Below are 24,430 nucleotides of genomic sequence, written 5' to 3' on the forward strand. Positions count from 1 at the left end.
GTGAACTGACCTCTTAAAGCTTTATTTCACATGTTTTCATGGTTAGAATTGTCCAAAATGTTGACATGAGAGAGCTTTTTAGAGAGTGAATCAGGAAAATCTCTTTCTTCTGGCTGAGTAACGAGGGGTTATCAATTTAGAATTGGTGCTAAGAGAGTTCTGAGAAATTTCTCTGCACAGAAGTGATTGTTGGAGCATGGAATATTTTACCACAGGGAAATGCTTGAGGTAGAAACCATTTTATCTTATAAGTGAAAACGGGATAAATATTTAAAGTAGTGGAAAATACAAGGCTATGAGGAGAGAGTAGGGCAGTAAGATTAGTTTTGGATTGTTCCAGCAAAGATCTGCCACAGACGTTTGTGCCAAATGGTCTCGTTCCTTGCTGTAAGTTTCTTTGGTTCATTAATTTGACACATTAGTAAATGTACATGTGGTTGAGATAAGATAGCTCTATTGTTCTCAGCTGGACTCCACAAAATGCAGACAGAAGGACAAGGACAATTTAGTTATCTTTGGGCTTCATTAGAAACAGAAGACTGCAGCTTGTCTACATTTCATAGACACTATATGGGTAAAGTGAGCTACATTATCAACATGGAATGTACTATTCTCCACATGATAATCAAGAGGGGAAATAGATTATTTAGTTCACCTTTAACACCAACCAAGGGCAATGTTTACATAATTTTTGAACGTGTAACAGCAAATTTCATTAATTATTTTTTGAACTTCTTTCTCAGCATTTTACATTGGTTTATTTATTGCTGAAGTTGTTCTGCATTTTGTTTAAAAGCATTTGGAGAAGGATATATTCATTCGGTGAATGATGTTGCTGTAATTGTGCAGTGTCCAGTACAGTACAGTTAAGCACATGACAATCAGGATGATTTGTTAGTATAGTAACAATTTGGTGGAGACAGTTGTAGAGATCCTGCCTTTGTCCCTGTTATTTTAATGATATATGTTCCAAATGTTTAACAAAATACTGCAGAAAGTATTGACAGGATTTCTCTTGACAGCTGGATATATTGTGCAAAATATTCCAATAAAAGGAGGCAGCAATTCCATCTTTTCTGTTCCAGTACTTACTAAAGTACAGAATAGGCTAGCTCTAGAACAAGCAGGACAATTTTTTTTCACTTTTAGCAGCAGCAGGATGGAAAAATTGGCAATTATACGTAAGGTGAAAAGGGCGGGTAGCACCTGGAATAATTGGACCTCTGTGTAATGAGCTCCAATAAATGTAATTAAACTGCCTATTCTCTAATACCAACTAAAAACTCATAAACAAAATATTAGGAATGACACTTATAATCAGCAGTGTTGGTATAAATTGCAAATGCTTTTAAATACATGAAGCAGGGTTCATTTTTAAAGGAACTGTACTACAAAATTAATAAGTAATGGCAGATCAAATTGGTGTCATTGAAAGGGTGGAATTTTCCCATCTTGCCCGCCATGGGAATCGTAGCAGGCAGGACAGATCCATGCAAAGGTTCATTGACCTCAGGCAGGATTTTCCAGTCTTAGGGCAAGCGCGACCGGAAAATCCCACCCTGTGAAGTTAATTTTGACACAAGGAAAACAAACTTCTGTCACAGAAACAGGAGTAGGCCATTCAGCCCTATCCCATAATTCAGTTAGATTATGGCTGATCTGTATCTTAACTCCATCTAACCATCTTAGTTCCTTAACCTGTAATATCCTTGATGTGGAGATGCCAGCATTGGGCTGGGGTGGGCACAATAAGAAGTCTCACAACACCAGGTTAAAGTCTCTCACCTGATGAAGGAGCAGCGCTCCGAAAGCTCGTGATTCCATTTTAACCTATTGGACTTTAATCTGGTATTGTGAGACTATTTACTGTAATTTCCTTGCCAAACAAAAGAAGTGTATCAATCTCTATACTGCCATAAAATTGTCCATTAATTTTGAGCATTACCCCAAAATTAAATCCTGGGTTTAGATGTTTGCACTTCAGAGCACCTTGCACATTTCCTTTATTATTTAGCCCACAAGGTCACCAGAATAGACAAAAGCACCACCTAGTGCTATTGTGGAAGAATTTCAGCCATTTGAGCAGTTGCTTTCAAGAACTAATTCAAAGTTTGACAGAAGGATTTGCAAAATCAATTTTTCTCCAATCAACCGCAGATAGATTTCCCTGATGCTAATTTGATACTTACTGGAGCGAGAAGAGGACAGCACAGCCAGAGAGAATGATCATTGGAAGGAGACAATAGCCCAGCACGCTGGCCACACAGCCACACGAGACTCCTGTAACACTCATCAGGTTCAGCAGTGTGTGCATTGCCAAACATCCCAAAACACTGATACCATAAATGTAGCCAAACTGCACTTTACCCGCCTGTAATAAAAAGCAGAAATCAATCATTCATCAATATCATTTGGGATTCATTTTCACTTGTCTGTAGAAATAGAGAATGTTAAGGTTGAACTGAAATATAATTAAAACAAACAATTTGAAATTTACAAATTTAAAGGATTGCAAAAGGATTGGACAGTGCAGGGAATAAGGGAACTGCTAGACTGGTGGAATAAAGCTCTTTGCTAAACATACAAAGCAATTAAATAGAACAATGCAAATTTACTCCAGTAAAAGTGTAAAGAAATAAAGCAAGACATAGTTGGGGGACATGAGTAACCACTTATGGTGACAAAATAATTAAGGGTCAAAGAGATCCTTCGGCCAAAGTTAACATGACACTAAATGGAAGTTAATTTAACATTACTGAGTGAGAAAACAGGCAATGCAAATTGGAATCTGCTTTATACTTCACACAATTTTCTTTTCCTATCACTTGTTCTTCATCCATGGATAAGTGTTAAAATTTATCCCAATATGTTATAGGATAAAAGAATACAGGAGAAAACCAGTTGACCCATCCTGCCTGTGCTGGCACTTTGAAAGAGCTACTCCAATAACCTTGCTCTCCTGTTCTTTCTCCAGAGAATGCAAATTGTTCCTTTTCAAGTATATTTCTATTTTATCTTTTGAAAGTTGCTGTTGCATCTGTTTTCACAATTCTTTCATTCAATTCATTTCAGATCTTAATAATTACTGCAAACGAGCAAAGAACTAAACAAATTCTGAAAAACTTAAACAACTGAATATAAATTGTATAATCATGTGTAGATTGTGCAGTGCTGTAGTCGGTACAGCCCTTGTGCTGTGAACACAAAGGTAGCATTCTTCCAGCATAGGTGGTATAAGAAGAGCTACAATAGTGACAGAGAACAGCCTGGAGAAACTTGATTGTTTCAGCCCTTATGGAGGAGGGTGTTGGAATAGAATCTCTACAGTGCAGAAGGAGGCCATTCGGCCCATCAAGTCTGCACTGACCACAATTCCACCCAGGCCCTATATCCGTAACCCCACATATTTACCCTGCTAACCCCCTGACACTAAGGTCAATTTAGCATGGCCAATCAACCTAACCCGCAGATCTTTGGACTGTGGGAGGAAACCGGAGCACCCAGAGCAAACCCATGCAGACATGGGGAGAATGTGCAAATTCCACACAAAGAGTGACCCGAGGTCAGAATTAAACCCGGGTCCCTGGCGCTGTGAGGCAGTAGTGCTAACCACAGTGCCACCGTGCTGCCCCATGGATGTTTAGGGGATCAGCAAGATATAAAATACTGCAAATAGTATAGCAAAATTAAATTCAGACGCTATTTCAAATGGAAAAATGATAGTTGGCTGAAGGAGATGGCACGGTAGCACAGTAGCACTGAAGGAGGGCGGCATGGTAGCACAGTGGTTAGCACTGCTGCTTCACAGCTCCAGGGTCCCGGGTTCGATTCCCGGCTCGGATCACTGTCTGTGTGGAGTTTGCACATTCTCCTCGTGTCTGCATGGGTTTCCTCCGGGTGCTCCAGTTTCCTCCCACAGTCCAAAGATGTGCGGGTTAGGTTGATTGGCCAGGTTAAAAATTGCCCCTTAGAGTCCTGGGATGCGTAGGTTAGCGGGATTAGTGGGTAAAATATGTGGGGGTAGGGCCTGGGTGGGATTGTGGTCGGTGCAGACTCGATGGGCCGAATGGCCTCCTTCTGCACTGTAGGGTTTCTATGATTTCTATGATTTGATTTCTATGGTAGCGTAATGGCAATCGTATTGGAATAGTAATACAGAGGCCTGGACTGAAGCTCTGGAGACAGGAAGTCAAATCCTATCATGATAGCTGGAGAAATTTAAACTGAATTAATTAAATAAATTAACCTAGAACTAAAAATGCTAGCGTCAGTGATGGTACTCATGAAACAACCTGATTGTCATAAAAACTGATCTGATTCATGACTGTCCTTTAGGGAACGAAAGCTACTCTGCTCACCTGGTCATGGCCTACTTGCAACTCCAGATCCATATTAACATAGTTGGCACTGACATGTTCATGTGCGCCACTCAGTTATATCAAAACTTTGACAAAAATATCAAATAAGAATAAAACTGAATGGATCACCCGGCATAGACTTAGGTATTGGATAAGGAATATAACTTTTAGTTTTGAATTTGTAAATGGAAGATAAGTGGGAGAAATCTGAGTTTGAGAGTCAGTAAACAAAGCCTAAATTAATTGCAATTTAAAATGTAGCTTGTGTTTGGATAATAATGTCAGTGTTAGAGGATTGAAAACACTGAACAATGTGTAACCCTTTTCTGTGTTTGTTACAGATAATGGGCGGGATTCTCCAATCACATCCGTGGTCGCCCCGCTGCAAGTGAGAACGGAGAATTTGGCGTTCCAGCCAAAACTCCATTCACTAAAGCGGCACCGGAGAATCCCATCCGGTCCCAGGTCACAGAGAGATTTTAAAGTAAAGAAAATCTTCAAGTTTCCATGCACAAGTTTAAAATGGGAGATTTAAATCTTTATCTCGGACATCCCAAGTGCTCCATGCTTCTGTGGAAATAAATTAGAGGGAGGCAATCATTTATCTGGGGTTTGTTTCTGTGTTTTCTCACAGAAACAGTGTGTCAGCTTAGAAGATTAAGAGGAAGCAGCTTCATAGATCCTGTAATATATAGGGAAACTCTTGGATGGAAATAAAATAGAATGGGAGTGTCCTGCTGAGATTTTCACATTTAAATAATAAGGGTTTTGAAATACAATATTAAGTTAATAGGACTAGATTTGTTTAATTCTTGGACAGTAAAAGTTTTTGTTTAAAATGTGAAATCTTGGAGCATCATTTTTTCAGTTAAAAACTGAGGGTTTGAATTTCTTTTCAAAAATTAATGGTCACCCTCGAGATGATAACAGTATAGGATAAATGAATCAAACACAAAGAGGACAAAGCATCTGGTCCAGATGGATTACATACAAGCACTGTAAAATAATCTAGGTAAGAAACAGTGGAGACATCACAGCACTATTAAATGGGGGAGATTTTCTGGCCTCCGTGCACCGTGTTTCTCAAGGCAGGGGCTGCACACTGTTTTCCAGCAGCAGGATCTTTTGGTCTCACCACTGTCAATGGGATTTCTCATTGACTGCACCCCACACCACTGTGAAGCCTCATTGAAACATAGGATTCTTAAGGGGCTTGTCAGGGTAAATGCTGAAAGGATGTTTCCCCTCATGGGAGAGTCTAGGATCAGAGGGCAGAGTCTCAGAATAAAGAAGTACCAATTTAAGACTGAGATCATAGAAATATCATAGAATCCTACAGTGCAGAAAGAGGCCATTCAGCCCATCGAGTCTGCACCAACCACAATCCCACCCAGGCCCTATTCCCGTATCCCGACATATGTACCCGCAAATCCCTCTAACCTACGTATCCCAGGACACTAAGGGGCAATTTAGCATGGCCAATCAACCTAACCCGCACATCTTTGGACTGTGGGAGGAAACCAGAGCAACCGGAGGAAATCCACGCAGACACGAGGAGAATGTGCAAACTCCACACAGACAGTGACCCAAGCCAGGAATCGAACCCAGGTCTCTGGAGCTGTGAAGCAGCAGTGCTAACCATTGAGATAGATAGATTTTTGATCAGTAAGTGAATCAAGGGTACGGGGAAAGGGCAGGAAAGTGAACATGAGGAGTGTTGGATCAGCCATGATCCCATTGAGGGGCTCGAGGAGCTGAAGAGAGTCAGTTCTTACTTCTTATGGTCTTATGGGAGCAAAGGGTCCCGCCAGGGTGAACAGCCAGAAATTCCAGCCAATAATTTTTTTTTAAACAGGTACAGACTCGATGGGCCGAATGGCCACTCTGCTCCTACATCTTATGTGGTGTCAGAACTAATGTAATTTCTATACTTAAAAAGGAAGAATGAACAAGCCCAGAAAATTATAGAACAGCTTAATGTTGGTGGTAGGAAAAATAATGGAATCCCTACAAAAAGAGAGAATAGAAGAACATCTAGAAAATAAAAAGTTGGGACCCGATTTTCTGGAAGAAAAAATAACTTCCCAACAGGCAATAAAATGGGTTTTATTCCCGCCTGTTTTTTGGGCGAGCTTAGTTTAATGAATTTCCGGCACACTGAGCAGCACAGAGGCTGTCAGGGGTGGAAGGAGGTGGGGGCCTAATCCAGCCCGAGAGACCGGCAGCATAGTGTTGAGGGGGCCAGTGCACATGCGCTGATCTTCCAGTATACTGGGAGAGTGGCTGACATGTGCCTCCCCAATCTCCGGTCTCGCGATCACTGGCCCCGACTACCTCCCCGCATCACCGGACCAGATGCCATCCCCCAACATCGCTGCCACGCACCCCCCACCCCTCCCCCCCCCCCCCCCCCCCCCCCCCGAATGGCTGGCCTTCAATTGGCCAGACTTGGCCACCAAGCACCGGCCCCACCACCAGCCCCCCACCCTCATGCAGCGTTCCTCCCATTCCTTCCCCTCCTACCTCCTCCCAACCCCCGGTCTGGCTTCCCCCATCAGACCCCTCTCCCTTCAGGCCCCACCCCCTTTGCACTGCCCGGTGCCAGGCTGGCACTGCCAGGGTGCCAGACTGGCACTGCCAAGGTACCAGGCTGACATTGCCCATTTGGCATCCCCCCCACCGTCCCCAACCTCCTGGGGGGCCTCAAATGTCTCTGGTCCTGTCAACGAGGCCATCACGCTTAGTCCCCATTGCTGGGGACCATATGTAATTCCTAATGGTGTGAACCTCCACCGGTTGGGTCAGAAACATTAGTGAACCCAGACAATTGTGTCCCGGGCTCATAAAATAGATGTAAATCATGATTTTCATATTGTAAAAGGTATTAATGAACTTGCAGAATAGGTAATAATTGTCAAATATACTAAGCACCTGAATAGCAGAGGCCCTTCCTACCTCAAACCCACAAGGAGACTGCAAGTAAAGTAAAGTTTATTTATTAGTCGCAAGTAGGCTTGCGGAGTTTGTGTGGAGTTTGCAATGAAGTTACTGTGAAAATCCCCTAGTTGTCACACTCCGGCGCCTGTTCGGGTACTCTGAGGGAGAATTTAGCATGGCCACTGCACCTAACCAGCAAATCTTTTGGACTGAGGAAGAAAACCGGAGCACCAGGAGGAAACACAGGGAGAACGTGCAGACTCCACTCAGACAGAGACCCAAACCGGGAATCGAACCCATGTCCCTGGTGCTGTGAGGCAGCTGTGCTAACCACTGTGCTACTGTGCCGCCCATGGTGCCAGCGTGCATTAGCTGCTCTTCCAACACAGTGGAGGATTCGACCATCACTAGTTAAATGCTAACAATGATGGGAAGAAACACTTATTTGGATGCCGAAGTGGTTCTGTCACCTGTCCCAACTCCACATGGCAGACTTTGTTACAAGTCTACTAAGCAGTACCTTATCAGTGGACTTTTAAAATCTTAATATATTACTATTAACCTTGTCTATAGCTTCTGTTATTTCTTTAAAGAATTCAATATGATTCGACAAGCATAACCTTCCCTTTTGAAATTCGCGCTGACTACACTATTATATTTTCCATTTTCTCAACATTTCTTTGAGTAAGAATTCCATTATCTCTCCTACCACTGTTAGCGTAATTAATTGATCAATAGTTCCTTTACTTGTACCATCTCCCTTTTTAAATATAGGAATCATATTAGTTGTGCACCAGTTCTCTGGCACCATTCCCTTTTCTAATTAATTTTTATATTTATGCAGTAGTAGCTGTCTCTTCCCCAACTTCTTTTTAACATGTGTGGGTGCAATCGTTTTCAGATAATTATCTCTCCTCTGTATCTCAAATTATTTAATATTTCTGATCTCCAGAGTGCTAAAAAGTCAAAAGAAAATGATCTCTCAGTATGCTTGCCATTAACAATCTCAGGAGTGATTTGATTGCTTGCTTGCCAGTGGGGAGGTTTACCCAATGGCCATGCATCTCAGGAAATTGACACAATTTTCCATCCGTCAGTTACACAGGACAGGAAATCGTGAAGAGGGCACTCCCAATTTACTGGTATGTGCAGCCAGTGAGTGTATGCTTATTACTTGTGCCTGCCAGTTGTTGTAAAGGACCCCTCAACCTTGTATCTAACTAGTACTGTACCTAATCTCAGAGCACCCGATGCTGACAGCAGACAATAGAAGTGAAAAGTGTTCCAGACTCAGGCAGTGACATCCCTCACTTTGATATCAATAAACAAATTTCAAAGATGGTGTTCCCACTACGTTTGATGTATGGATGTAATGATATAGAGCTACTTGCTTTCATTGTGATACGTTGACAGATTGGCTTACATTTTATTGAAATGCAAAATGCATGTCTGTTCCTTTCTCTCGCAGCGTAAAGACTTTGAATAAAGAATGCAAATCGGGCCAAAACCTGCCTCACAAGAAAAGGAAAAATCATTTTCTGTAGCCGGCCACACAAATAACATGAGCATCAAACCAGTTGCTTTTTTTCATGATGAACAGCCTGAGGCAAGAAATGACATTTCTACAAGAGTGAAGGAAAGGCAATTCTGATGATTATCATAATGAAGCAAATGATGATATGTAAGAAAGTAAAGAGGAAATAAGCAAAATGCCACATGTAAGCAAATTACATTTGCTGTCATTTTCTCTGTAGTGACATTTCAACCCACCAGCAGCAATGTGGCTCCAAATGCCAAACAGAAAACCATTGGTCCTGTCAGGTCAGTCTCATTCATGATGCTGCCATCTGCTGGCTTCATTGGATTCAGCACTGTTAATGTTTTCTGCCAGATGTGGTCAAAGTTGATCCCAATTTCTGTGAAGAAAAGCAATCTGGTTTAGGATTCCTCAAAAAGGATTTGGTTCTCTGTTCCAAACCAGCCTCCCGCCCATTGTCTACACTTCCCACTGCCTCTGAAAAGCAGCCAGCATAATCAAGGACCCCACATAGGGCGGAATTTTCCTGTCCCCATCCCGCCTGCCATGGGAATCGTAGTGGGTGGGTGCGGGGGATGCAAAGGTCTGTTGACCTAGAGCGGGGCTTTCCAGCCTTGGGATGAGTGTGGCTGGACATCCCACCCATACTCTCTTCCACCTGCTTCCGTCAGGGAAAAGATATAAAAGTCTGCGAACACATACTAAACTCAAGAACAGCTTCTTCCCTGCTGCCGTCAGACTTTTGAATGGACCTACCATATATTAAGTTGATCTTTCGCTATACCCTAGCTATGACGGTAACACTATATTCTACACTCAGTCCTTTCCTTCTCCCCTGTGTACTCTATGAATGGTATGCTTTGTCTGTATAGCGCGCAAGAAACAATACTTTTCACTGTATTCCAATACATATGACAATAAATCAAATCAAATTAAAAAATAATAATTTTTGATACTATCTGAAACTCACAACATATTTTAGGTTGGTTATCATTCTTCAGATAAAGGCTATAATTTGACAATCAACAGTTTTTTTAAGTTGGTACCATTTGATTGAATATGTCAAGTTCAGTTTTTATTATCAAGGAAACTATTATTTTTTTTCCGTGTACTAGGCATCAGGTTGCACCAATCATCGATGTCTCCATGAACATTGCAATCTTAATAAACAGTACAATTTATCCAGAATATTAGTTACCTTTAGCTTTCAACAGCTATTACAGTTTAAATTATATTGCCATTTTCAACAGGTGGAAACTTAAATCAATATTGATCGATGAACTTCAAATACTCGGTTAAGACTAAAAGGGTGCATGAGCTCCATCTGATGCTGATCTGTGTTGTAATGGTCACAAAAGCTTCCCTGAGATATAAGATGTCAAAGGTCCCAATGAGCTATTTCATATCTATTTAAATTCAAAGGAACAGGTCGTGCTAAATGTTGGCATTTGTTCAGAGTTTTATTGACTCCCAAAGTTATGTTTGTCCTGAGGAGGGGCCTATACCAAAAATGTTAAACTCTCTTTTCTCTTGATAGGTGTCATTGAATCTGCTGTGCATTTTCAACACCTTCCAGTTTTACTTCACTGTGTCATAAGTTCGCTCCATAAGTGGAATAAGATGCCATATTTTATTAATATCATAGGGTGTATCTTATTGTTTTTATTATTTGGTGCCGGCTGCAAAATAATCACAACATATTACCAATCAATTTTAATAAAAAACAAAATATACTATAAATCTTATCACATCAAAATGGGTCAAACAGTGAATTATTTGGTAAGTTCAGTGGTTGTGTTTCCTTTTCCATCTGGCAAATGCCAACAATATCCCACAAACATCAATTAGGTAAACAACCAACTCATCTCATTTTTATTTAGATGGTGTTGGTCAAGGAAAGAGTTTTGGTCAGGGTGCAAAAATAACTCTCTGGTGATCTTTCAGTAGCGCAACTACCCTGACTCATGCAGTTGGAACCATCTCAGCTGGAGGTCAGCACCTTTGTCAATACACCTCTTTCAGCTTGGATTCTGAATTTGGATCTTGGTATAAGCTCAAAGTCACAACCTTCTGACCAAAGGCAACACTACTACCAACTCAGCCAAGCTGAAATACATCATTCAGTACAGAACTGTCGTACACAGAGGTTTTCAAGGAGCTATCGTGATCTGACGTATATTTTCATAGCCTCCTCAGCCTTAATTTTCCATTGTTCATGGCAGGTTTTAGCAACCATTTCAAAAATGCACAAGACAATTGTTGTGTGTGTGGAGTAAAGTAACTCTGACATTAAAATAATTGGTACTGGAGGGTTTCTATAGATTATTTATTGGATTATTATTGAATGAATCAATTGCTCCACCTGGTTGTGTCAATTAATTTTTTCCCTCTCTATTTCGATGTCTCAGTGGAGACTAAAGTATGAGTCAAAGGCTCTGATGACATCTTCTTAAGAGACTGTGTCCTCGTTCACCCCTTGCCTGGTCAGCACATCGTCAGCAATGTTTATTTATTAATGTCACAAGTAGGCTTACATTACAATGAAGTTACTGTGAAAATCCCCTAATTGCCACACTCCAGCACCTGTTCGGGTACACTGAGGGAGAATTTAGCATGACTAATGCACCTAACCAGCACATCTTTCAGACTGCGGAAGGAAACTGGAGAATCCGGAGGAAATCCACGCAGACACGAGGAGAATGTGCAGACTCCACACAGACAGTGACCCAAGCCGGGAATCGAATCCCTGTCCCTGGCGCTGTGAGGCAGCAGTGATAACCACTGTGACACCATGCTACCAACAGCATACAACAAGGTGCGTACCTGTTCCTTGTCATTCTTGCTCGTAAGCCCTAAAGCATTGTCATACAAAGTAAAATGCCTTCTCCAGTTTTGCCACTGCTCAGCCTCTCTGGGGCCGTCTACATTCTGGAACAATCTTGGGAGGGCTAGAGTACTTGGCATTGTTCCAGTTTCTCATGCTGCTTTCTATGCTAGTCGCTGGGCAGTCCCTGTCATTACTGCTCTCTAGTGTGACTACTGGTTTAGTCTCAAAGTCCTTCATCCACTGCTCTCTGCTGCTGCTAGACTTATCTTCAGGCTCTTTCCTGTCATTTTTTATTGTTTCTGTGTATATGCAGTCACCGCTGCCACCAGCTATTATTGGTGAGTTGTCTCATTGTTTAACACTAATAAGAGATCTGGCTGGAGGCACATAATGTTCCTTAAAATAACTTTAATTAAGATAACGATAGACAAGACTACAGGAAATCAGGATAGAGCTACTGCTCCTCTCTTAAATTCTTCTCACTCATCACTCTCTCTGAGGCACATCATTATCATAGAATCATAGAATCCCTACAGTGCAGAAGGAGGACATTCGGCCCATCGAGCCTGCACCGTTTCTCCAACAGAGCATCTTACCCAGGCCCTATCCCCATAACCCCATTTACTTACCCCACTAATCCCCCTAACCTACACATCTTGGGACACTAAGGGGCAATTTAGCATGGCCAGTCCACCTAATCTGCACATCTTTGGACTGTGGGAGGAAACCAGAGCTCCTGGAGGAAACCCACGCAGATACGGGGAGAACGTGTAAACCCCACAGTCACTAAAGGCTGGAATCGAACCCAGGTCCCTGGAGCTGAGAGGAAGCATTGCTAACCATTGTGCCACCCAAATCTCTATGATTTAGCTGACAATTGTGAGTATGGAACATTAATAGCTGATTTGATAAGTGATTTTGTATTTTAGAAGAAACCTTATCAAACATTCTACAATTTCGGGAAGATTCAACATGAACTAAAGTTGTACAAGAGGCCAGGCAGGCCGGGGAGCTAAGGCAAAATCAAGCTTTTGTAGGGAATGAGGGAGAAATCCTGCCGGAACGGCCTGATGATGCCATTCAGCTTTCTCAGTGTAAAAATGAATATATGTCTTGGCAGCAGCCGGGGAAGTTTGCTGAAAGGACAACAACCCTTTCTTCCATGCCCCTGCTATGGTGGGAAGAAGGTCCACAGATGTGCAGAATGTCACGCCTGAACTTCACAACGTCATGGGTGTGGCAAGGTTGGTTATTTTAAAACAGTATGTTCAAAAAAACCCATGTCTGCACAGCGAAAATAAAATTATTTTCAAAGAAGCTCTGCAAAAGAAATACAGGCACCAGACAACCAGGAAATCACCTTCCTCGGGGAAATAAAAGAAAGAAAAGCCAATACTGGAGTGCTAACATTGAAGTCAATGGGCATTATAGGGAATTTAAATTGGATACAGGAGCTGAAATCTCAGCTTTATCAGACAGAGTTCAGTGGCTGCAAAAGATTATCCTGCAATCTTCATAATCTAACTCCAAGGTCCAGGAGGAATCAAACTAAATGTCAAAGGTCAGCTGGATGCAACAGTAAAATAAAAATAAAAATGTCAGAGACACTATGGCCAGAATTTTCCAGCTGTTCACGCAAGGTCCCACCAACAGCGCAGCCCCGCCACGAGTTTCCCAGGGGAATGGGGTGCCATCAATGTGAAATGCCATTGACAGCACCATTATTCCTATGAAACTCATCTCCAAACTCTATGGCCTGGGCCTCCGTTCCTCCCTCTGCGACTGGATCCTGAACTTCCTAACTCGGAGACCACAATCAGTAAGGATAGGCAACAACATCTCCTCCACGATCATCCTCAACACCGGTGCCCCACAAGATTGTGTTCTCAGCCCCCTAATATACTCCTTATACACCTAAGTGGCCAAATTCCCCTCCAACTCGATTTTCAAGTTTGCTGATGACACCACCATAGTGGGTCGGATCTTGAACAATGACGGAACAGAGTGCAGGAATGGGATAGAGAATTTGGTGAATTGGTGCGGCAACAATAATCTCTCCCTCAATGTCAACAACACGAAGGAGATTGTCATCGACTTCAGGAAGCGTAGTGGAGAACTTGTCCCTGTCTACATCAATGGGGATGAAGAAGAAATAGTCAAGAGCTTCAAGTTTTTAGGTGTCCAGATAACCAACAACTTGTCCTGGTCCCCTCATGCCAACACTATAGTTAAGAAAACTAACGCCTCTACTTTCTCAGAGGACTAAGGAAATTTGGCATGTCAGCTACGACTCTCACCAACTTTTATAGATGCACCATAGAAAACATTCTTTCTGGTTGTATCACAGCTTGGTATGGCTCCTGCTCTGCCCAAGACCACAAGGAACTACAAAAAGTCGTGAGTGTAGCCCAATCCATCACGCAAACCAGCCTCCCATCCATTGACTCTGTCTGCATACCCGTTGCCTCAGCAAAGCTGCCAGCATAATCAAGGACCCCATGCACCCCACGCATGCCGGGAGGGGGTTGGTGGCTGTTGAAGCCCCCAGGTGGTTGGGGGCATGGCCAAGCAGTGCCCATTAGGCCGTGCCCACCTGGCGGAGTGCACCTGGCACAATGGCAGTGCCCACTGGACACCCCGGCAGTGGCCACTAGAACATCCTGGCAGTGCCAGTTGGGCACTGCCAATGTGCCAGAGGCAGTGCTGAGGGGGTGGAGCCTGAGTGGGTGACATGATGGGGCTATGTAGGGGGGGTCATGGGGGGTGTAGTGGGCACGTCGGCGTTCACACATCAGGAGGGCCCAAGTGCCCTGATGCCAGCAACCCATGTCAGGGAAGGGGTTGAGGCACATGCTGCCGATTAAGGGAGCTGGTCCCGATGTCCACTTGCCTGGATGAACGCAGTTCCAACAACCCTCAAGAGGTTCGACACCATCCAGGACAAATTGGCTTGCTCAATTGGCACCCCATTCATCACCTTAAAAATTCATTCCCTCCACAACTGACACATAGCAGTAGGCGTACGTACCATGTACAAGATGCAATGTAGCAAGTCATTAGGCTTTTTACTCAACCCCTTCCAAACCCACAACCTTTACCATCCCAAAGGACAAAGCTGGCTGGTGCATGGGAACATCATCACCTGCAAGTTCCCATCCAAGCTGCACACCATCCTGACTTGGAAAGATAACGCCGTTCCTTCACTGTCACTAGGTGAAGGAAGAGGTCTCCCAGTGCACTGTGAGATTGGGGCACTCTTGCGAAATGGAACCTAAGCGTTCTGAAGCCAGGCTCACTGGCATGTTTAGGCCACGCCCCCCCCAGTCCCAGAGCAAACCTCCCAAATCTCAAAAAAAGTGATTGCGTATGGGAGGATTGTGTTGTGGAGTGCACCTGAGAGGCCAGCATGGATCACTCCAATATTCTCGCCGTTTTTTTTTGTTTTGGGAAAATTCCACCCAACGTCTCCAACTGCGTCACTTGTGCTTTTTCCAGACAGGAGCAGAAAGAACCTCGTCAGCCCTCCTCTTTCCCATCCAGACTATGGGAACACCTCGGGATGGACCTATATGAATTCAAAGGGGAAGTATTTTTCATGGTTATGAATTATTATCCCCATTGGATAAAGGTACAATGCTACATTACGCTACCTCTGAAGCCATTCAAATCTTGCGGCACTAAAGCCATATTCTAAGGAGCGACAGCTTTGGGGAATGAGTTTGCACTGAACAGATCCACAAAAGCCCTAAAGGAACACTGCACGTGTTCAGAGAGATTGGTCAAACCACCAAGGAGACTATCCCTTTAAAAACAGAGATTTTTGGGAAGATGTAGGAGGATGTGCACATGATAATATTGGGATAAGGGGGATGTAAAGTAAATGGTTAATTCTAACACCACACAAATAATAGTTACTGGACATGTCCATAGGGAGCTATGTCATAATAATGTCATTGAGAGAGAGAGGAGAATCTAAAAGAGGGGCACTAGTTCCATCTCGGCATTCTGTAAATTTGTGTAGAGTCAGTTATATAAATAAAAGTACTTTTAAGAAAATATCTTTGCCTCCAGTCAGATCTCTTACCCGAGTAAGACACCCAATGCCTTCTGAGACAACGTGGAATTAACAGAGTCTGAAACTCCCATTAATCCAGCTTGTCAATTTCAGTCTCTAATTTGGACATGCCAACTTTCTTATCAAAGACAGAAAATTACTCATAGGTTTAGGGACACGAGAGAAATCCGTCACCTGAGAATGTTTGTTTGTACATTTTAACCCAATTCAATTTAAACAGAACAGCCAGACAGCTTCTTCTGTTTGTAAGTGTGCAAGCTGTCACAAAAGTGAGTGAAGTAACCAGTTGAGCATGTTGTTCAGTTTCAAAGTTGCTAAATGTATATTCTAAGCACAGAGCTTTGCTCTTTTGTCAGACAACAGAAAATAAATAACAATGATGCTGCCATCCTAGTAAATAACTAATTGGAACTCTTAGTAGTGAGGTTAAGTAGATTTATAATGCCCTTCAATGCATTTTTTTCTTATGATCTTGGTGCTTATTACAGTCATCACAAAAGGACAATAGGTGTGATAATCAAACTGCCAGTTGCTTGATTTGATTTAAAATATATGTGAAAGTATCTTACATGGATAAAGGTATCATTCATGAAAAGCTGTTAAGATCAAATATACTATTCATGAAAAGCAAGTTGTGCAATAATGTCTTTCCCCTTAGCATTAAATGGAAAGATATATCATGAAAACCCATGAATATGATTTATTAAAAGCAATTGAACAAAGCTGGTACAAAGTAGTCAAGAGTTATGTTTGGGTCAGCATCTTTGGAATAGAGACATATACCTGCGTGTCTTTGCAAAGTAATTTGCTGATGCGATCCATTAAAAATTAATTTGATGAGGGATTAGGTGCCGTTAGTTAGGTACAGATGGAAAACAAATTGTTTTAATGTTTCATTTTGTTCCTTCGTGGGTTGATTCTAGTTCGAACTGTTAAATGGACTTAAAATGTTTATGTATTGACAGGGCAAAATTTCCTCTATACATTAGACATTAAAGAACTGCCGATATAGTGAAAACACCAGTCTAGTCCATGTTTAAAGTGAAGAACCATCTTAATAAAAGAGTTGAAGCTTGTGACCACTTGGAGGTTCATTTAGGGACTGACGGACGATTAAACTTCATGCTTATGAGGCTGCATCCCTGTTCACCGTGACTGGGCCAAAGTCTCTTCCGAACAATACTGATGGACTGCACCAGTTCAAGATGGTTGCATTGACCAGAAACTAAACTGGACCAGCCATATAAATATTGTGGCTTCAAGACAGGTCAGAGGCTGTGAATTCTGTGGCTAGTAACACACCTGTCAACTTCCCAAAGCCTGTCCACCATCTACAAGACACAAGTACACGAGTCAGGAGTGTGATGGAATACTCTCCACTTGCCTGGATGAGCGCAGTTCCAACAACCCTCAAGAGGTTCGACACCATCCAGGACAAATTGCCTTGCTCAATTGGCACCCCATTCATCGCCTTAAACATTCACTCCCTCCACATAGCGGTAGGAGTATGTACCATGTACAAGATGCAATGTAGTAACACACTAAGCTTTTTTCTCAACCCCTTCCAAACCCACAACCTTTACCATCCCAAAGGACAAAGCTGGCTGGTGCATGGGAACATCATCACCTGCAAGTTCCCATCCAAGCTGCACACCATCCTGACTTGGAAAGATAACGCCGTTCCTTCACTGTAAAACTAGGTAAAATTCCTGGAACTCCTTTTGTGGATTACTTACACTGCATGGCCTGCAGTGGTTCTCATCATCATCTTCTCAAGGCAATTAGGATGGGCAATAAATACTGGCACAGCCAGTAGTAACTGCATCCTCATGAAAGAAGAAATGAAAACAATGTCCTATGAATGCCTGTTATGCGCTGTATTGTCCTGGAAGTGGTGATTCTGAATGAGTGGTTTGGCAGATGTGTTTAAGTGTGTGTGTAATTCCTCTCCATGGTTGAAGAGCTGTGAGCTGCACCTGCACTGTGAATAGTGGCTGTAAAGATTCAATATTGCGGGATGTGAATAGTGAGTTAATGTTGGTATATAGTTTCATGGTGGATGAAGTGTGTTGAAGTTCTGATGCTGATAGTGGCAGTACAGAGTGATGTGTTTGTGAAATAGGATCTTACCTTGATTGGGAGATTATATTTCTTGCAGCACTAGATTCATATCCTTGAGGCAGGGCATTTGGCTGTCACCACATAGAAACATAAGGGGCAATTCTCCCATCGCGACCCGCAACTTTTCTGGCGGGTCGGGCTGGGAGATACGCATCGTTGGCCTTTTACTGGGATTTGTGCATGCACCGGGAACGCATACACATCTCCCAGAGCTGACCAGCAAACAGGGAGACTGACAGGTTGGGGCTACTGAGCATGCGCAGAGTTCCAGAACTGTCAGATTCCGGCGCGAATAGGCCCCGGCCCCCTGGGTTTTTAACGAGTTTCTCAATTATGACCTCTGCAGTGCACAGTGCAGAGATTCGAGTGTGAAGTTGGACTGAGGAAACAGTCGTGAGCTAGAACAGTTTTCCCACCAATTCAGCACTTTTGGGAGAATCGCCCCCATAGAAACATAGAAAATAGGAGCAGGAGGAGACCATTTGGCCCTTCGAGCCTGCTTTGCCATTCATTACGATCATGGCTGATCATCCAACACAATAGCCTAATCCTGCTTTCTCCCCATAACCTTTAATCCTGTTCACCCCAAGTGCTATATCCAGCTGCCTCTTAAATACATTCAATGTTTTGGCATCAACTACTTCCTGTGGTAATGTATTCCACAGGCTCACCACTCTTTGGGTGAAGAAATGTCTCCTCATCTCCGTCCTAAATGGTCTACCCTGAATCCTCAGACTGTGACCCCTGGTTCTGGACACCCCCACCATTGGGAACATCCTTCCTGCATCTACCCTGTCTAGTCCCATTAGAATTTTATAAGTCTCTATGAGATCCCCCCTCATTTGTCTGAACTCCTCCTGAGTGATACCCTCCCATTGTGCCTCATTCATTGTCTCTGTGGCCTCCTATCCCCCATGCTGGTAGAGGACATTCCTCCTCCTCAGGACCCCCTCCATTAGAACCTCTGGTGCTGCATTGGAGGAATTGTTTGTTCTCTCTCTCATTCACAGAGATATGCTCAAATGTTCATTTGACTGCCAACCAGTCCACTCTACAACTTCAATGGAAGTGGCTGTGTGGAGTCTACATATACTGTTTCACCAAAATTGATTCCAGCCAGTATTGGAGTATTAAATGTATGGATGCCCAATTTAGCACTCTCATAGAATCTACAGTACAGAAGGAGGCCATTTGGCCCATCAATGACAATCCCACCCAGGTCCTGTCCCCATTACCTCACATATTTACCCTCCTAATCCCCCTGATATTAAGGGGCAATTTAGTATGGCCAATCCACCCAACGCACACATCTTTGGACTGTGGGAGGAAACCGGAGCACCCGGAGGAAACCCACGCAGACACGGGGAAAATGTGCAAACTTCACACAGACAGTGACCCGAAGCTGGAATTGAACCCAGGTCCCTGGCACTGTGAGGCAGCAGTGCTAACCACTGTGTCACCGTGCCACCCCATTCACAATTGTGTTTAAATCATGATAATCATCAATTGTGTGCTAAACCCAGACTTTCAAACAATTGTTTCTTATTAATACATTCAATGCCTGTTTTCACCCTTTCACCAAAGTAGTATTCTCTACTTGATGTCTCCATGGATAATACAACAATTGCATGGCTAGTTTGGCTAATCTGATAGCATTTCCACCTCTGAACTGGAAGGCAGCCATTTTCATCATTTCATTATTAATGGCCATGTCTTCGGCTCTCTAGATTTTGAAGACCTGGAATTTCCTCTCTCAATCTCTCCAACTCTTTCTCCTTTTCTAAAAAACTTCTTAAAACCTACTCTTCCGGCCAAGCCTTAAGGGGAGGCAGTGGCGTAGTGGTATTGTCACTGGACTAGTAGTCCAGAATCCCTGGGAAATGCTTTGGGGACCCAGGTTCAAATCCTACCACAGCAGATGGTGAAATTTGAATTCAATAAAAATCTAGAATTAGAAGTCTAATGATGACTATGAAACCATTGTCGATTGTTGTGAAAACCCACCTGGTTCACTAATGTCCTTCAGTGAAGGAAATCTGCTGTCCTTACCCAGAGTGGCATCCATGTGACTCCTGATCCACAGCAATGTGGTTGACCTTCAACTGCCCTCAGGGGATGAGCAATAAATGCTGGCCCAACCAACAATGTCCACATCCCATGAACAAATATAAAAAAAAGCTTTTGGTCACCAGTCCTATTGTCTTCTCATGTGATGTGGGATCAGATTTAGTTTAATAATGCTTATGTGAACTGCCTTAAGACATTTTATGATGTTAGAGGTGCTATATAAATGCAAGTTGTTGTTCAACCCCAGCACGTGGTCGCTCATACACAATCTAGACTGATTGTATTTGGTGCAGAAGTTTCCCATTCACTTTGTAAAAATTCCTTATAATTCTATAAACCTCCACAGGGTGAGGTCCCAACACAGGAAATGGGCATTGGTGATTTGGGTTGTGGCAGCACAAGGGGCTACAGGATGAGACCTGCACTTGGGGAAAAGGGAGGGTTCATACAAAACTGGGGTGTTATGAGGGCTGAGGGCAGAGAGCGTTTCTATATCACACTGTTTCAGAGGCTTCAAGATGGGGAGACAAGGTTCATCCAGGTTATTGACATATTTGTGCTCACAATGGGGTCACGGCTTCGAGTGTAGAGATGAGAGATCATGAAGGGAGAGAAAACTCAACATCTTGTTCCCCCAGGACTGACAGAGCCATGGATAGGATAAGGATGCGAGCACCAGAGGATATGAAGTTGATGGAGATGTGAAGGTGTGTGTGAGAGTGAGCAGTGATGTCCCCTGATGTAGCAGTGTGTGAGACCAATGTGAATGTGTGATGGGCTGGTGAATCCATGGGGTAAGAGTAATGACCTGATGGACTTAACCTGGTGGCACGAATGAGAACTTCATTCTCTTTCTGCACTGAATGACTCGTGTGGTGAGTTGCCACTCATTGCCGTTGCCACCACCTCCCAAGCCAGAGTGGAGAGGTTGGTGGAGCTGCAGACGGAGCGGGAGTAGAGGGCATTGCGGTGGTCCAGCAGGTGATCCAGGTAGGTGTCATCGAACTTGGGGACAGCAGTCTTATTCGGTTTTGGGCCCAAGTCCTTGCAGTGCATTAGTCTTGGTGTGCAAGATTATGCTTTAATTATGGTGCCTGGGGCAAGGCAATGGTGAGGCCATGGAATGGCAGGCAAATCAAAGGCTGCCCAACAGTGTCCAGTGTGTTTCCCGCTGAATATTTAATGAAATCTGCAGTGGATGATACAGTGCAGCTGGCAGGAAAATTCCACCTTTAAGTCTTAAGCTGTTAGAATTTGGGAGAATGCACAAAAACTGGATTCCCCATTTGTAGAAAGGAGAATTAGGTCAAGACATTTGCTGCATTCCTCTGGTCTCTCTGCAAAGTAAGGGTTCTTCATTATTGATTCCTGGGAGTTACTGCTGTTTAATACCAGAATATGAAGTCCTTGGCGGGTCGGATCAAGGAAAACCCCAAGGCTTTTTACTCTTATGTGAGGAATAAAAGAATGACCAGGGTGAGGTTAGGGCCGGTCAAGGACAGTAGTGGGAACTTGTGTATGGAGTCAGTAGAGATAGGTGAGGCGATGAATGAATACTTTTCTACAGTGTTCACCAAGGAGAGGGGCCATGTTTTTGAGGAAGAGAAGGTGTTACAGGCTAATAGGTTGGAGGAAATAGATGTTCGGAGGGAGGATGTACTAGCAGTTTTGAATAAACTGAAGGTCGATAAGTCCCCTGGGCCTGATGAAATATATCCTAGGATTCTTTGGGAGGCAAGGGATGAGATTGCAGAGCCTTTGGCTTTGATCTTTGGGTCCTCATTGTCCACGGGGATGGTGCCAGAGGACTGGAGAGTGGCGAATGTTGTTCCTCTGTTTAAGAAAGGGAATAGAAATGACCCTGGTAATTATAGACCGGTTAGTCTTACTTCGGTGGTTGGTAAATTGATGGAAAAGGTCCTTAGGGATGGGATTTACGACCATTTAGAAAGATGCGGATTAATCCAGGATAGTCAGCACGGATTCGTGAAGGGCAAGTCGTGCCTCACAAATTTGATTGAATTTTTTGAGGAGGTAACTAAGTGTTGATGAAGGTAGGGCAGTTGATGTCATATACATAGATTATAGTGAGGCATTTGATAAGGTCCCCCATGGTCGGCTTATGATGAAAGTAAGGAGGTGTGGGATAGAGGGAAAGTTGGTCGATTGGAGAGGTAACTGGCTTTCTGATCGAAGACAGAGGGTCGTGGTGGATGGAAAATTTTCGGACTGAAGGCAGGTTGCTAGCGGAGTGCCACAGGGATCAGTGCTTGGTCCTCTGCTCTTTGTGATTTTTATTAATGACTTAGAGGAGGGGCCTGAAGGGTGGATCAGTAAATTTGCTGATGACACCAAGATTGGTGGAGTAGTGGATGAGGTGGAGGGCTGTTGTAGGCTGCAAAGAGACATAGATAGGACGCAAAGCTGGGCTGAAAAATGGCAAATGGAGTTTAACCCTGATAAATGTGAGGTGATTCATTTTGGTAGGACTAATTTAAATGTGGATTACAGGGTCAAAGGTAGGGTTCTGAAGACTGTGGAGGAACAGGGAGATCTTGGGGTCCATATCCACAGATCTCTGAAGGTTGCCACTCAAGTGAATAGAGCTGTGAAGAAGGCCTATAGTGTGTTAGCTTTTATTAACAGGGGGTTGGAGTTTAAGAGCCGTGGGGTTATGCTGCAACTGTACAGGACTTTGGTGAGACCACATTTGGAATATTGTGTGCAGTTCTGGTCACCTCACTATAAGAAGGATGTGGAAGCGCTGGAAAGAGTGCAGAGGAGATTTACCAGGATGCTGCCTGGTTTGGAGGGTAGATCTTATGAGGAAAGGTTGAGGGAGCTAGGGCTGTTCTCTCTGGAGCGGAGGAGGCTGAGGGGAGACTTAATAGAGGTTTATAAAATGATGAAGGGGATAGATAGAGTGAACGTTCAAAGACTATTTCCTCGGGTGGATGGAGCTATTACAAGGGGGCATAACTATAGGGTTCGTGGTGGGAGATACAGGAAGGATATCAGAGGTAGGTTCTTTACGCAGAGAGTGGTTGGGGTGTGGAATGGACTGCCTGCAGTGATAGTGGAGTCAGACACTTTAGGAACATTTAAGCGGTTATTGTATAGGCACATGGAGCACACCAGGATGATAGGGAGTGGGATAGCTTGATCTTGGTTTCAGATAAAGCTCGGCACAACATCGTGGGCCGAAGGGCCTGTTCTGTGTTGTACTGTTCTATGTTCTATGATACATTCTGGTCAGTAGAAGGCACATGGTTTGCTGGACAGTGATGTTAAACCTGAGGAAATATCTGGCATAAAAGCTAAAAATATGACAACTATCCTTCCTGATTTACAACCTGAAGTTCAATATTAACATTGTCATAAAAGCAATATTCTGCTAAGCTTAAGAGCCATGAGGTTGCCAAGTAACAACATTCCCAGACCCTTTAAAATAAAAAGGAAATGTCTCAGGCCTTTCTCACGCCTTTGGTCCTGATTGAGAGCACAGACCCTCTCATATATTTGCACCAAGGCCATTTGTATGACCGGCCACTAATAATGGAAAGAAACTAACTCAGACTTTCCACCTTACCATCCCTCCCTTTGGACAAAGTGTTCACATTTAGCATGTCTGAAATCAGTAACTCACCGTGTGGTGAAATATAACAGTGTTTGTTGTGCAGATTGTGATGTTCCAATCCTGAGAGTTAGCATTTGAAATTATTACCTTCTAAAAGTGATGCTTCATCATCAGTGTCGCTGTATATTGTGGAAGATGGTCCAAAGGGAGTATACATCTCCTGGGGTTGTAAGATATGTCCTGCATAAAGCTGTGAAGATTGTGTCATTTCTGAAGGAACAAATATTTTGGGCCGTGGATGACCATTCTCAAATTCACTGTAAGATATGCACAGAGAAAAATCAGTCCTCATTAAAGTGAAAATGTTAAGTACCCATAACAATTCATTTAAAACATGCACAAAAGGAAAGAGTCAACTGTGTCAAAACAAAAACAATGGACTGGACTTATATCCTCGAGACAGTTAGCAAGAGTTGGGAAAAATCACTTGTTCAGCCTTCCCACCTTGGGAGGAAGTGCCAGCAAGGATGGGATTTCATACTACAGGAGGGGACGGGCAGGTATAGACTGGAGTAAGGCCAAACAACCTGGGATAATGTTCAGAGACAGCCACAGGGGCTGCAGGGTGCCAGGAAAGGCCATTTAAAAGGCCCGCCTCGATGCTGTGAGTATCCATCGCAGTTAAAGTAAAAACAGAAAGCCCCTTCAGCCCTCCCACACTCCCCATGCTCCATCTATGCCAACTCATGATTCCCCCCCCTCTGCATCCCCACCCCCTCCCTCCCCGCCATCCACCCCCCACCCACCCATCACTATGCCATGTTGTTTCCTTCTCCCAGCCACTATGGCTCCTCTTACCCTCATTCCAAACTATGTCCCAGTTGATCCCCTGTAGCCTATGTAATGCTATGTAATGCCTGCCTACACATCC

At 43.5% G+C, this 24,430-nt stretch overlaps 1 protein-coding gene across 3 annotated transcripts in view; it reads right to left on the minus strand.

Annotated features, from left to right (window-relative positions):
* The window catches only part of LOC144496002 (protein YIPF5-like), a 49,125-nt gene that overhangs the window by 13,348 nt on the left and 11,347 nt on the right, over positions 1-24,430 (minus strand). For 2 of the 3 annotated variants that reach the window (XM_078216957.1, XM_078216966.1), the window contains exons 3-5: positions 23,647-23,769; positions 9,066-9,211; positions 2,190-2,371 (exon numbers count right to left, since the gene is read on the minus strand). In XM_078216957.1, coding sequence (XP_078073083.1) covers positions 2,190-2,371; positions 9,066-9,211; positions 23,647-23,769 — 451 coding nt within the window. Of the gene's footprint in view, positions 1-2,189; positions 2,372-9,065; positions 9,212-23,646; positions 23,817-24,430 lie in introns of all 3 variants that reach the window. The other variant, XM_078216947.1, reaches the window with a different exon arrangement.

Source organism: Mustelus asterias, chromosome 1 (assembly GCF_964213995.1).
Source record: "Mustelus asterias chromosome 1, sMusAst1.hap1.1, whole genome shotgun sequence".
Classification (NCBI taxonomy): domain Eukaryota; kingdom Metazoa; phylum Chordata; class Chondrichthyes; order Carcharhiniformes; family Triakidae; genus Mustelus; species Mustelus asterias.